Source organism: Lupinus angustifolius, chromosome LG11 (genome assembly GCF_001865875.1).
Source record: "Lupinus angustifolius cultivar Tanjil chromosome LG11, LupAngTanjil_v1.0, whole genome shotgun sequence".
Taxonomy (NCBI): Eukaryota; Viridiplantae; Streptophyta; class Magnoliopsida; order Fabales; family Fabaceae; genus Lupinus; species Lupinus angustifolius.
Genome location: NC_032019.1, coordinates 27,136,450 through 27,149,252, shown reverse-complemented (window position 1 = coordinate 27,149,252; position 12,803 = coordinate 27,136,450). Strand labels below are relative to the sequence as shown.

Here is a 12,803-nt window from a genome sequence, read left to right as displayed (position 1 = left end):
GGAAGAGGGCTGCTTTGTCAGATTAGTGTGGCGACCCCTTTATAGGCATCAGGGAGGCTAGACACCATTTGAAGAACAAGATGTTGATTCGAAACCGGTGCACCTACATTTTTCAATTGATATGAAAGCATCTTGAGTCGTACAATATGCCAAAGCATTTGGAAAATCTTCCATTCGAGTAGTGAAGAATTCTTGCTCAAGTGTGACTACACGTGAGTGTTGGTTATCTTGAAAGATGTCTTGTAACCGATTCCACGCCTCCATGGCAATAGAGTCAGGTTCAAGAATGGTGGTCAGAAGGTCATTCGAAATAGTGGAATAAATGCACTGAAGAACCGTAACATCTAGGGTGGACCACAATTCTGCTTCTTCATCGGTTTCAGGCAGTTTATTTTCCTTGTCGTTTTCCGCTGGAATGATGTTGTGAATGACCTTGTGAGCACGTTCCATATTGAACGTTTTCCAATTCAAGAATGGCAGAGATATGGTTCTTGATGTTGGATACAACAAAAGCTGGGTGGAAGAAATTTTTTGAACCACACATGGTTGTTTAGAGGTAAAGGGAAGACAAGGAGGGAGGAGACAATTAGTTTTAGGAGAAGAAGATAAGAATGTTTCCTGGATCTCTTGATACCATGAAAGGAATTTTTTCCTTGATTGTATTTTCATTCAAATCATGAATATATACAAGAGTATCAACATAATTTAAGACTTCATATTAGGTAAGATATTTCCTATCCTAATATAGAAGATATGGAAAATGTTTACAAGAAAATTACCAGATTCTATTAGATATGGAAGACATGGACCCACATCCTCTTATAAGAATACGCATAAGAATGTTCTGGTACAAGAAGTATTCTTAAGAAATAAGAATCCCACATTGATGAGTGAAGATTATAGAAATATGAATACTACAAGAAGGCATGGATGGAGATGCTTTGACAGCTTTTCAATACAAGCCTTTTATATACATAGTACTTACTTACACTAGTGAAAGAGATATGGAAGGTTGATAAACAACTATTCCAACCCTGTTTCTGCTTTTTCAAAACATACAGAACTGCAGAACTAGCTCAACAAAAAGAGTGAACTATTGGATGCATAGTCACACACCCAAATACCAAAAGGACCTACCTATAATAACAAAAGTAGTAGAGTTACTTGGATTTCTCAGTCATTTTAAGAGTTAAGGGGAAGCTAGTTATCTGTCTCAGGTAACAAAGGTATATAGTAGTCACCACTAACACTAGGCCCCTTCCATTCCATGGTATTTTTCTGTTTGGTGTCACTGATCATTGCTTCCTTAGATTTTTCCTTGATCTTCTTGCTTTCCTCTACATAAGGCTGCATGAAATGTAATATAGTTAAGAATTGGTAAAGACAAATCATTCAAAAAGCAATGGATATTATGTTAGATTCATTGTACTTGTTTCTCAGTTTCCGACATCTTGTTCCATGCATCGGTAGCCACACGTAGAATGTTTGTGCCATCTGAGACCTCGCCCGAAGTTTTCAATCGAGCACATTCATTCTTGAGGAAAATCTGATATCCATTTCTTCCCCGGGGAGCACCTCGGCGTTTCTTCTTTTCTTCGCCAATGGAAGGGGCCGGTAGAACCACTTGCTCTCCTACAAATTCATCCCCCGCTAAAAGTTGCAATCCATGAAAAGTAATACATTAGAACAACCTCACAACCTACACTTTAGCCACCTTTAAACTCATCCAAAAGATGGAAACTGATGTCTAAGGACTTGGAAAGTGTTCAGTTAAGTGCATAAAAGTGACAAACCTGTAGTTTGGCAAGAGGGATAAGGGCACATCTTTGTCACCATTTGACCATCTTGAATATTTTTGAGCTGAGAAAGACTAGCTCTTGATTTCCACTTCCCCTTCAATGAACCTTTAAAAAAATGATAAGGGTGAAGGAAGAAAAAAAGAGAGTCCTTAAGCTTAAACTTTAAACACTACATACATTTCAGCCTAAAACCAAAATGAAACAAAAAAGAGTAGTAAATGTAAATACCTTAAAAAAGAGTAGTAAATGTAAAATTTGTAAATCATATAAAAAAAACTGTGAAGAAACATCTTCATATATCAAACATGTGTGAAGTATCAAATGCAATGAATACGTAAAGTAACCACAAATTTGTCTCTTGGATTAACCTTTGTTGCTGCTAGCAGCAGCAGAATGTTTTGAAGGAGACCTGTAGAAGTATAATCGCTCGTATTGGTAAAGAAAACGCGCATATAGCCTTTCAACTTGACCAGATAACTTCGCGTTACATCCTTCCAATTTTAAGGCAGAGACAACTTCACCCCATTTCTTTCCTCTAGCAACCTGGAACCAATCAATAGCATGATATTAAATTTGGATACATTTGATATGCACATATAAGCTGCAAATTAGAGCATATAGGGAAGTGACTCAAGTAAGAACAATTCTCATATATAAAAACTGTGAGAACAATAAATCTGAGTCCTAATCAATCTAGTTATTGCTCGCATGATCACTTCTTTAAATCTTTATCATTCAAATGAGATTTAATGGTCCATATTAACTATTCTCATTTCTCACAATAACAATTATTCTCACCCGAGTCACTTTCGTACCATATATACATTTTAAACAAATAATATACAAATAGAACTAAATCTAAGGTGAATTCAGTGTTAGTCATTGGGCAAAAGTTCTACCTGATGATACCCTCCTCTTTTGGTAACCTCCAAGTAAAACAGGTACAAGTCCAGCAATGTTTCTCTGACATTGACACTGCAAAAGGTGTAATTGGAATAGAGCATTATATATACCTCCTACTCATCATGAGTTGTCTCTTGAAATTGCATATAAAATTGGTAAGTAATATATCATATTTCATATCAAAATTTTCTTGAGAGACATATACCATTTAGAAAATAAAATAGAATTTTGTTAATCTCAGCCCAACATGGGATAAAATTTGAATCGGAAAATGTTACATTTAAAAATGAGTGTAATATATATTTACTGTCAATGTAAAGATTTATACACGATCAGTACATCGTTCATTTGTATTATTTTCTGAAGAGTAAATCATAACAAAGCACGAACGGTAGATGCTAGATGATTCAGTGACATTGTATAAAACTCATACCTAATAGTGGATACATTTTTTCCTCTCAAAATATAAGAAACAATAGTAAATAACTTCAAGATCACTTTTTAGCAGCCAACACAAAAACCACTCAACTTTATTTGCATGCAATTTCAGACCAATAATTTCAATAATTTCACCACTCACACAAACACATACCAAAAAGCTATAACCAAAGCAGAAAAAGGGTAGCGCATTAAAGATAAAGTTCATGAGGGTGTGATGTAATAACCATGTATACTCACATTAGACCGAGTCCAGAGGAGTCCAACAACTCAGTGAGTTTCATGTAGAAGCTGTCTGAACCATCAGCATTAGTAACAGTGGCATTGGTGCTTTGAAAGCTTTGAAAGCCTTTGACTTGGGTCACTGTCTCTGATGATGGTGATGGAAATGGAAATGGAACCATATTTCGTTCTTCCTTGTCTTCCATTGTGTTTGAGAAAGTAAACTAATTTGACCTACAATCTCAAAGTTCAACTCACTTTTATTGTGTTTAATGTGTTAAATTAAATATATAAATAGTTGGGTGCTTCTGTCACTGTTGAATGGGATATATATGTGGAAAGTGGAGACTATATGACAGCAAGACCGGACACACTAGCACGTGGCTGTGTTATGTTTTTTACTTTTTACCATTTTATCGTGTATGGTGCAAAAAGAGTCATTTTTATTTTTATTTAGAGAAAAAGTATTCTTTGCAAGAGTTTTTTACTACAGAATCTATATTATTTACTATTTATTTTTAAATATTACTGATTCTTAAATAAAATAATACAAATCAATAATAAATAATATATTAATATAAATTTTTATCTTCTCAATACATAAATATTACATTATTTTATTTATTTATTTTAACAATAGTCTTGCTTTTTGAATAAACTAGGGAGGATCATAATTCTAGGAAATCATACTATTTCAACTAGGGTATCTACTGATGATTCATAGGGTAAGACATTTGGTCTTGAATCAAAACATTAGACTTATTTGTGATTCTTTAGTCTTATGATGTCTTAATAATAGTAGAACTCTCCAATAATCGGAGTCTTTCCAATTGTACTCAGATCTGAAAGTTTCACAGGTTATAATTATTGGTAATTTTCTAAAAAATTACCTGAATTTAAATAGCATGCATAACCCCTTTTACTAAAATGCTTACAGACAATTATAATCAAATTTATAAAAAAAACCAATTATTTACATGAATGAAGTAACCAAAATCTTCCATTAAGCTTATTTGTAAGGCTTAAGCAACAATCCTTCACAAATCTAAAAATAGTAATCAAAAGTTCTCTCTAACGATTCCAATCGCGTGAACAAATCACACCCTAACATTTATTTAACTAGCAAATTCTCTAACATTTAAAGTGACGCTAGCTCTCTTACGATAATTTTGTTTATACATAAATACTACAACTCGAACCTTTATTTAAAATAAGTACACACATATTAGTCGAGGCAAGCAAAGCAAACACAAGTCAAGCTTGGCCTTGCTAACAGCTCGGAGGACATCTTCTATTCCAAAAGAGTGTATTACTTTATATGCTACTATTTGTGATTAATCATAAAAATGTTTAATTATTAAGTTCTTAACTTAAATATATTTTTTCAATCAATCACAATGCACAAATAATGATACATTATATGAGACAACAGATGTGTTCAGAGCCAAATAGGCAGAAGCCCAATCACAAATGCTTGCAAGGGCCAGAGACTTGCACTACAAGGTTTGATAATAATACAATTGTATGCATGTATTTCTGCCGTTCCAGGAAAGTGTGTTACTTTATATGTTACTTCCTCTAATTAATTGGAGAAAAAAATTGAAGTTAAAAAATTAATAAAAATTGAAGTTAAAAAATTAATAATAAAGTATTTTTAAGATAAATTAGGAGAAGTAACACATGTATTAGAAGGAAAATAACTTCCATAGTAATTGGTTCTGAAGCTAGATTGTTATGAAATTATGAAATTGTAATGACCTCCTCGGTTATCACACTTGTTTCATAAATTACACTTACTTTGATATTTACTTTGTCATAATACTTATACCTTAAACGTAGAAGGAGGTTAGTATAATTTTTAAAATACTAAAACTAGGTGTGACAGATATAATTATGCAAAATGTTAGTATAATATTCCCTATAGGGATAAGAGTCATATCACTATTATAAAGAAATATATTTAAATTAAAAACTTACTAATAAAATATTTATATCATATAGAATGATACATCTTTTGAAATAAAAGATGTTCTTTTATATTATAAGGACAATAACTTTCATGTAGAATTTGAATGTTAGTTACAAAGTTAGTTAAGTAATTGGTTCTAAAGCTAGTTTGTTAAGAGATTGTAATGACTTCCTACATTATTACACTTATTTCATAAATTACACTAACTTTTATATTTACTTTTATATAATACTTACGCCTTAAACATATAGGGAGGTCATTGTAATTTCTAAAACTAGGTGTGCCAGATGTAATTATGCAAAATGTTAGTATAATTTCCCCTATAAGGATAAGTCTTGTCACTATTATAAAGAAAACTTCCATGTTGGTCAAGAGGACTTATATTTTTATGAGTACATAATCTATTGTGGGTAACAAATATAAGGATGCAACTATTTTTATTTGTATATGACTTGGGATGGTTTATGGTTTGATACATCAACTAAACAAATGTATGAGCACTAGTAGAATTGAGAAATCATATATTCACTTGAAAATTAAAGCTATAATGGGCACGAAACTAGCTTGGGAAAAGCTTAATTCTTAATAGAACAACAATATAAGATATTGGCTTAATTCATAAACATTGGTTTAAATTATGTAAATAACTTTTTTGGGCATTAGATTGTGTGTATTTAACCTCTCTTATACTAGTCTCCTTTTCTTAATTGTTTGAGGTGTAGTCTTTAATGACCAGACTAATGGTGGTGAAATTTACATTCACTTTTCAAATATGTGTTTCAAATTATGGACCACATCATGTGATGTGATCGCAATATTGCAGGTACAATGACAACTACAACTACGTCACACCACAATTACATTGTAACATTGAATCATAATGATGTGACTGCAACGGACCACAGTGCAACCACGTCAGGTTGCAACACAACTGTATCTTTAGTGTACACTTCCTTTGTGCCTAGATGACTTGAAATAGCTTCCTTAGGATTCTACCTCAAGTCAAAGTCATAAGTCTTTCGCTTGCCAACTTAGGAATATGGGGCTCGTTGATCTTGGTTTCGATTCTAGAGATCGAGATTCGAATTAGCTCTTTTCAAACTAAAAATAAAGTGAGGAGAGTGAGCAAGCAACTTCCTAAAAAATGGAAAGAAATGAGAGTTCTTTCACTTCAAACCGCATCAATATCAAAAATATTTTTTTACTCACAAAATAATCTACACTACAACGGTCACAAACCGCATCGCAATGACCGCAATCACAATAATCATAATCGCGACCACAATTTAAAACACTGAAGATAAAATAAAATTTAGTGTTTCTTGTGGCTCACTAAAAGTGGGGAAAGACAGAAATTGATGATGGATCTAATCATGCATAATGGTAACTTTGATTTCATTTTCTTGTTCCTTTTGCATCTTGCTTCTTCATTCTAGTTATCTACATTCATCTTCTATAACTACATCCTGATAAGTGCCCATTTTACCTATTCTACACAAACTTTTGGTTTCCTTTAATTAACAATTTGGTTCCTTTACCTGGTTTGGTTAAGCAAAGAGTAGCACTTAGTTTGGTTTTGCTGGGTTGTTTCACCTCTCAACACAAATGATCTCTGCCTCTATAGTGCAATTGATAGTGTATGCTTTGCCTATAGGTTGTATCGAGCTATTTTTATAACTTCTGATTGGCTTAATTGGGAGTTGGACAAATTATTAAATGTTGTCATCATTCGACCAAACAAATAATTTCTATAGGGCGTTTTAATTTTGTAGAAATCACTATAATTTCAATATAATGTATATCAATGTTAATCACTTAATTTTTGGAATTTATAGAAATTAAACAATCCTATGTAGCCAGGTTAAAAAATGTTGCTCATGTAGGGCTACTAGGATTTTTATTCAGTGTGAGATCATGGTCATGGATGAGAAGTGGTTTTGGAGAGGCAGTGATGATACCAATGGAGAAGCCATGCCAAACTGGACATCACATCATTTATCTCATATTTGTATTATTTTTTCTGCCAATGACTTGTAGTTGGGATAAATAAAATAAAGAGTAAAAACCTATTTGGTCCCTCAAATTTTTTTGTTATATTAATTTAGTTTGAAAATTAAAAAAAAACAAACTAGTTTCAAAAATACCAAATGTAAATCAAACTAATTATTTTTAGCATTTTTTATGACTCCCTCCAGAAACTATTTTGCCTCATATTCATGACCTTTAAATACTAGTTTGAATTCTTTATTTTTCGATAATCAAATTGATTTACATGAAAATTTATAGCGATCAAAGTAGGTATTCAGTCTAGAATAAATTTAGTATATTATATTTAGAAAGAGAAGCAAAGTATGGAACATGTGATGTTTATGTGCTCACTTGAGTTCCTTTTTGCAGGTAAAAGCTAACAAGCAGATAAACTGTTAAGATATAGCTCACACAAACAGATACAAACAAGAAGATTATGATAAAGGATAAACACCAGAACACAATAGATAAGCTGAACAAGAAATAAACAATTTTTGCAAGTATACAACTCAGCAAAGAGAGCATGGGAGTTCAAGAAACCTCTACTACTCCATAGACCTTAACTAAATTAAGGTAACCTATTTGAAAACTTGGAGAAATTACAGATACCTATTTGGCAACCATATTTGACAAACAGAACAATTGAATAAATAGGACCCTATAATGTAATTTTCAAATATGTCCCAATAGTTAAGGGAAAGGTTAAAGGCTGTTGTTAGCAAACAATGATCTACTTAAAACAGTTCAGAAGTATTAACAAAGTACTTAATTTTTCCTCCTACAAATACAGGGACCCATTAGAAACTTCTTATATATAAACCTACTTAAAAACTCAGTAAAATTATAATGACCAACAACAGCCAAGCCTTGGTCTTGTTATGCGAGATCAACTACATAGTTCGAATAATATCATAATGTTCTATCATAAATTGTGTCAGTTGAAAAATAATGATCAGCGAACTAATTTTAACCTACGAAACAAAACCATGGGTAACTAAAAGTGCATAGAAACGGACCCCAGATGATGCAAACAAAAGGTTTAAATGTAGTCTAAAATGCAAAAACAAACGGCTTCCATATTTCAGAGAGGAACATAACATATTATAGTCTTGTGATAAGTTAAAAGTACATAGAAGCTGGTCTTGTATAATAACTACCCCATCTACAACCACAATAAAAAAGGGAAAGAATAAACATAGAAGGCCCCACTTCACAAGATATAGAACAAGAGAAAATCCAATTTCATCTTTGTTCTTGAAGCTCGGCATCTTCTACTGTTTACAAATGATTGCACCTGAAAATACTCGGAGATCTTACTTTCTGGTCCTTTTAGAACCACCTTTCTGAGACCTTTCTTCTGCTCCATGTTTTCTCTTGGAAGTACTATTGTTAACAACAGCATCAGGGGTAGACTGAGTTGGCACATGATGCCCATGAACCACAGCAGGGAACCCAACAGCAGGGATTCTGCAACATGAAGATGATCACTATCTAAAACCAATGGCAATCTAAGCTCAGCTTCATATAACATTCTCTAGCAAAGTTTCACATGGGACTTGAGATTCATTGTTGAAATTTTAAAGTCTCACTTAAAGACTAAAGGTGATTCTCTTTATTCTATGAGTTGTTTGGTATTTGAATGCTTTATAAATGTTAAATTTTATCAAAACATGGTTGAGGCCCAAGTTTTATCATGGGATACTGTGATTAGTGTCATCTACAAGGCATGATGTAACTATCCCATAAAAGTTTTCAATTCAGATATGACACGCTAAATACAAATAATTCGACTCTACATGCTTTTGCAATATCCATAAAGACACCTATATATGATGTGAACATCTGGTCCACACACAATTAGAAAAGCACAACAAGATACTTATAAAACTAATGGGCAACACAATGCACGAGACTCCCACCTAGTGGAGTATGAGGATGGTAGATGTACACAGTCTTAACCTCACAAGCAAAAGACTGTTTTCAGGATTTGAAAATATGACCTCAAGGTCATAGGACAAACAAACTTACCACTGCATCGAGGCTCACCCTGAAAAATAATTATAAAACTAAGAAAAAGAAATAGTTAACTTCGAAAAACTTCCCGTCCCAAAATGATCTAGGCACACACATTGTTAAGTTTCATTTTATCAAGTGAGCATGAACAAATGCATTCCTAAGATTTTTGGTTACTTAAGATAATATAAGGTTCAGAGAGGGCCGTTAGATGATATTGTGAACTGAAGCATATGCCCAACATTCACTCAAGAAATGAACCAAACTGAGTTTGGCTCCCTTTGTCTTGCAAATAACTTTGAGATATATAATTATAATGCCTGGAAAAAAAAACAGCAATGACAATAAAACGGAAGCAGTCAATATGATTTGCAAGCCTTACCCATCAAGAGCACAGCAGACTCCTGCTCGGTCATGGGAGCACCAAATGCAGCACCACGCGATTGCAAGCAAAGCCGCAAAGCATGGTTCTCAGCATAGCAGCACTGGAGCAAATACCCCAGTCTTCTGCATTCCCCTTCAAAATACTTGCTTTTCATCTCGAGGTCTTTTACATGCAATTTCTTCCTCTCTCTTGATCTCACAGCAGCATCCCTGTTCCTCACCTGCCTGAAAAGTCAGATGTTCCACACAATCCTTAGAACCATGATATTCATAACGGAACATATCACGAAAAAACCAATACAACAACAACCAAGCCTCATTCCACTAACATCTAAATGAAGTCGGTTACACGAAAAACCCTACTTAGACTCTATCAAAATCCAAATTTGCAATACAATTGTTTGAATGCAAGGGCTAAGGAGAGAAAACAAATATAGAAAATGTAAAGTGATTTGTTAAACATTACAAATTTGATGTTTGTTAAAAGAAATTTTATAACATATTTCAATATCATCCATTACCCCCTGCCATCAACAAAACCAGGTTTTAAATTGTGATGGCAAACTAAACTGGAAATAATGCAGTTTTACTAGCTTCCAGCAACTACAATTTGCCACCGCATTGACTGGAAAATGTAACATAACCACATCCGCAATTTAAAACCATGAATAACAACGAACACATTTTAACAAAAATTCCCTTAAATTTTGGGGAACAACAAAAAAGGTAGCAACAACTTTTGATGCACTACTTTTATAAAAGGACTGCAAGGACAATATTTTTCAATATAAATAAAGGGTGACCCAGTGAACAAGGCTCCCACCCAGTGGACCTCTTAGCCAGTCGGGATTTCGGGAAGGATAGATGCACTTGCCAGTGAAAAAACTGTTTTAAGGATTTCAAAGCATGAACTCCGGATCAAAAGGTAAGCAACCTTACTGCTATGTGGAGATTCACTCAATTTAAATCCATTGAATAAATCTAAATTTGAAATCACATACATCACTACATCTTTTTTTATTAAATATTGGTCACAAAAACATCAAACTGAAAAATCTACACCATACGTTAAAGGCTCCAACAGTAACAAAATTTAAGAACACACACTCACAACTTCACCAAAACAAGTAGGTGAAACTAACACAAACAAAAATTGAAACAAAATGATATCAGTTATAGCACAAAGTATCAATTGTTTTACCTTCTTTCTTTCTTCGACAAGGTTTCGTCAGCACCATTTTCTTCAGCGGTTCCAGCAACGACTCCATCCTTATCCGAACGACTCGATCCACCGTCGGACTCTCCACACGGCGGCGGCTCATCGACGAATATCTCGGAAAGAAGCTTGTCGTATTCAGCATCGGAAGACGGCGTGGAAGAAACGATGTCGTTAGCGTGGTCGTCAGAAAATAAAAAGTTTTCAATCTGAGAAATAACAGTGTTGGGCGAGGAGTTATGGTCGTCTGCGGTAGGGACCACGGGATTGTTATTACAACTACTGTTGTTGTTTTCAGAGTAGGGAAATAGAAAATCAAGGTCTAGTTGTTGGGGTAATTGGTTGAGGAAAGTGTCCCAATCGATTTGTTCGAGTGGGTCTTCCATGGAACTATAGAAGTAGTGTATATATAATATATATATATGATATGGTTTTGTTAATTAGAGATCCTCCATATAGAAGAGGGAAAGGTTTGAGAGGGAGAAAAACAGAGAGAGGATTTTATGGAGTTATTTTTTGTGTTGTCTTGGTGAGTAAGGAAAAGAGATGAAAAGGGGAAACCGTGTGAAACTGAAATGTCTTCTGATGCCATCACCTGGCCAATGGGATTGCGTCTAGTAGAAAATATGGTATACGTGGCACGTTCAAACCAATATTCTTTATTTTATTTTCTAATCTTTGTTTTTCGTGGCTTTATTCCAGAAATTAATGTTGTCATAAAAATTTATATATAATTATATATTATTAATGATATAATTTATATATAGTTAATATTTTATTAATAGTGTAAAAAAATTCTAATATTGGATGTATTCAAATTTTTTGAATTATTTTATGCTTCAAAAAAATATCTTTTTATTATTTTACGCTAAAGTGTCCACCAGAATGAATACACTGATTAATAATTAAATTTATTGGTGCAACAAAAAATATTAATTTATTGGGATATATGTTTATTCAAGTTAAAATATCACATTAATAAATCATTGATCTAATGAAATTAGATTGTATCGGATATTTAGATAAATCAAAAACAGTCTCCAAGTAAGTATTCGAATAAAATAATTCTTTCATAGAGTGAAATAAATTTGTTATACAAAAAGTGGTCATTATCTCTCAATTTAACACAATAGTTTATTCTAGAATAACACAAAAGTGGACATTAAAATGCCTAGGCTGCTAGTAATTTTATGATTAGTAACTTATCCATGCATATGTATATGGTGATATTTTTTTGTCAAATAATTAAGAGTACACATATTACCCGTGTTTTTATACAAGATTGATTGATTTTAACATAGATTTAAAATAATATAAATATTAATTTTTTTAAAGATATATATATATATATATATATATATTGTGTAATAACTTTATAAAACCAACATCCTTGATGTTCCTAACTTTAAAAATAGAAGGGGATAGAAGAAGAGAAAGATGAAACAAAAATGAGATTTGTGAAAGGAGATTCAAATCACATTTAATGTGAAGTACAATTTAAAAACAAATAGATCAAACAATTATTAAAATATACAATATATAAAAATAGAAGATGCAATGTGTGAAGGTACATAGAAATAACATAGACATGTTTTGGAAGAAAATTTTGGTTGAAGGAGTAACATAGGTTATTAGGAACAATTTTTCTTATACGTAATAGAAGTTTTTTTGCTCCAATACTTCAAAGCAAATTTGGTAGCTGGATCCAAATGAGAACTTGAGGATTTTCAGAGTTGTTAGCTTCATTTTCAACATCCTGTTCCCTTACTATGGCAGGCTTACTATCAAAATTGTATATGCCAGTTGATAGGATGTCTTGCATCTGTTGCTT

General features: G+C 32.9%; 2 protein-coding genes across 3 annotated transcripts; both read right to left on the bottom strand.

Annotated features, from left to right (window-relative positions):
• Nucleotides 938-3,609, bottom strand: LOC109361077 (high mobility group B protein 10-like). Of its 2 annotated transcripts, none has more exons than XM_019606391.1 (6): nucleotides 3,381-3,609; nucleotides 2,699-2,774; nucleotides 2,168-2,342; nucleotides 1,794-1,904; nucleotides 1,430-1,650; nucleotides 938-1,347 (listed from the first exon to the last, which is right to left on the bottom strand). In XM_019606391.1, the coding sequence occupies exons 1-6, from the start codon at nucleotides 3,566-3,568 to the stop codon at nucleotides 1,201-1,203; spliced, it is 918 nt and encodes a 305-aa protein (XP_019461936.1). In that variant the 5' UTR covers nucleotides 3,569-3,609; the 3' UTR covers nucleotides 938-1,200. The 2 variants fall into 2 exon arrangements, with proteins under 2 accessions (XP_019461936.1, XP_019461937.1); XM_019606392.1 differs by having other exon boundaries at nucleotides 1,430-1,647; nucleotides 3,381-3,608.
• Nucleotides 8,378-11,471, bottom strand: LOC109361078 (bZIP transcription factor 60). Its single transcript, XM_019606394.1, has 3 exons — nucleotides 10,958-11,471; nucleotides 9,755-9,981; nucleotides 8,378-8,826 (listed from the first exon to the last, which is right to left on the bottom strand). Exons 1-3 carry the CDS (start codon nucleotides 11,356-11,358, stop codon nucleotides 8,570-8,572), a joined length of 885 nt encoding a protein of 294 aa, XP_019461939.1. The 5' UTR covers nucleotides 11,359-11,471; the 3' UTR covers nucleotides 8,378-8,569.

What these genes read in the sequence shown, in the direction of transcription:
- LOC109361077 (XM_019606391.1), bottom strand. Translation starts at nt 3,568, where the DNA reads ATGGAAGACAAGGAAGAACGAAATATGGTTCCATTTCCATTTCCATCA. An exon ending in AAAGAGGAGGGTATCATCAG is followed by an intron (nt 2,343 to 2,698) that starts GTAGAACTTTTG and finishes GATTGGTTCCAG; the next exon opens with GTTGCTAGAGGAAAGAAATG. An exon ending in TGCTGCTAGCAGCAACAAAG is followed by an intron (nt 1,905 to 2,167) that starts GTTAATCCAAGA and finishes ATTTTTTTAAAG; the next exon opens with GTTCATTGAAGGGGAAGTGG.
- LOC109361078 (XM_019606394.1), bottom strand. Translation starts at nt 11,358, where the DNA reads ATGGAAGACCCACTCGAACAAATCGATTGGGACACTTTCCTCAACCAA. An exon ending in TTGTCGAAGAAAGAAAGAAG is followed by an intron (nt 9,982 to 10,957) that starts GTAAAACAATTG and finishes CTGACTTTTCAG; the next exon opens with GCAGGTGAGGAACAGGGATG. An exon ending in GTCTGCTGTGCTCTTGATGG is followed by an intron (nt 8,827 to 9,754) that starts GTAAGGCTTGCA and finishes TTCATGTTGCAG; the next exon opens with AATCCCTGCTGTTGGGTTCC.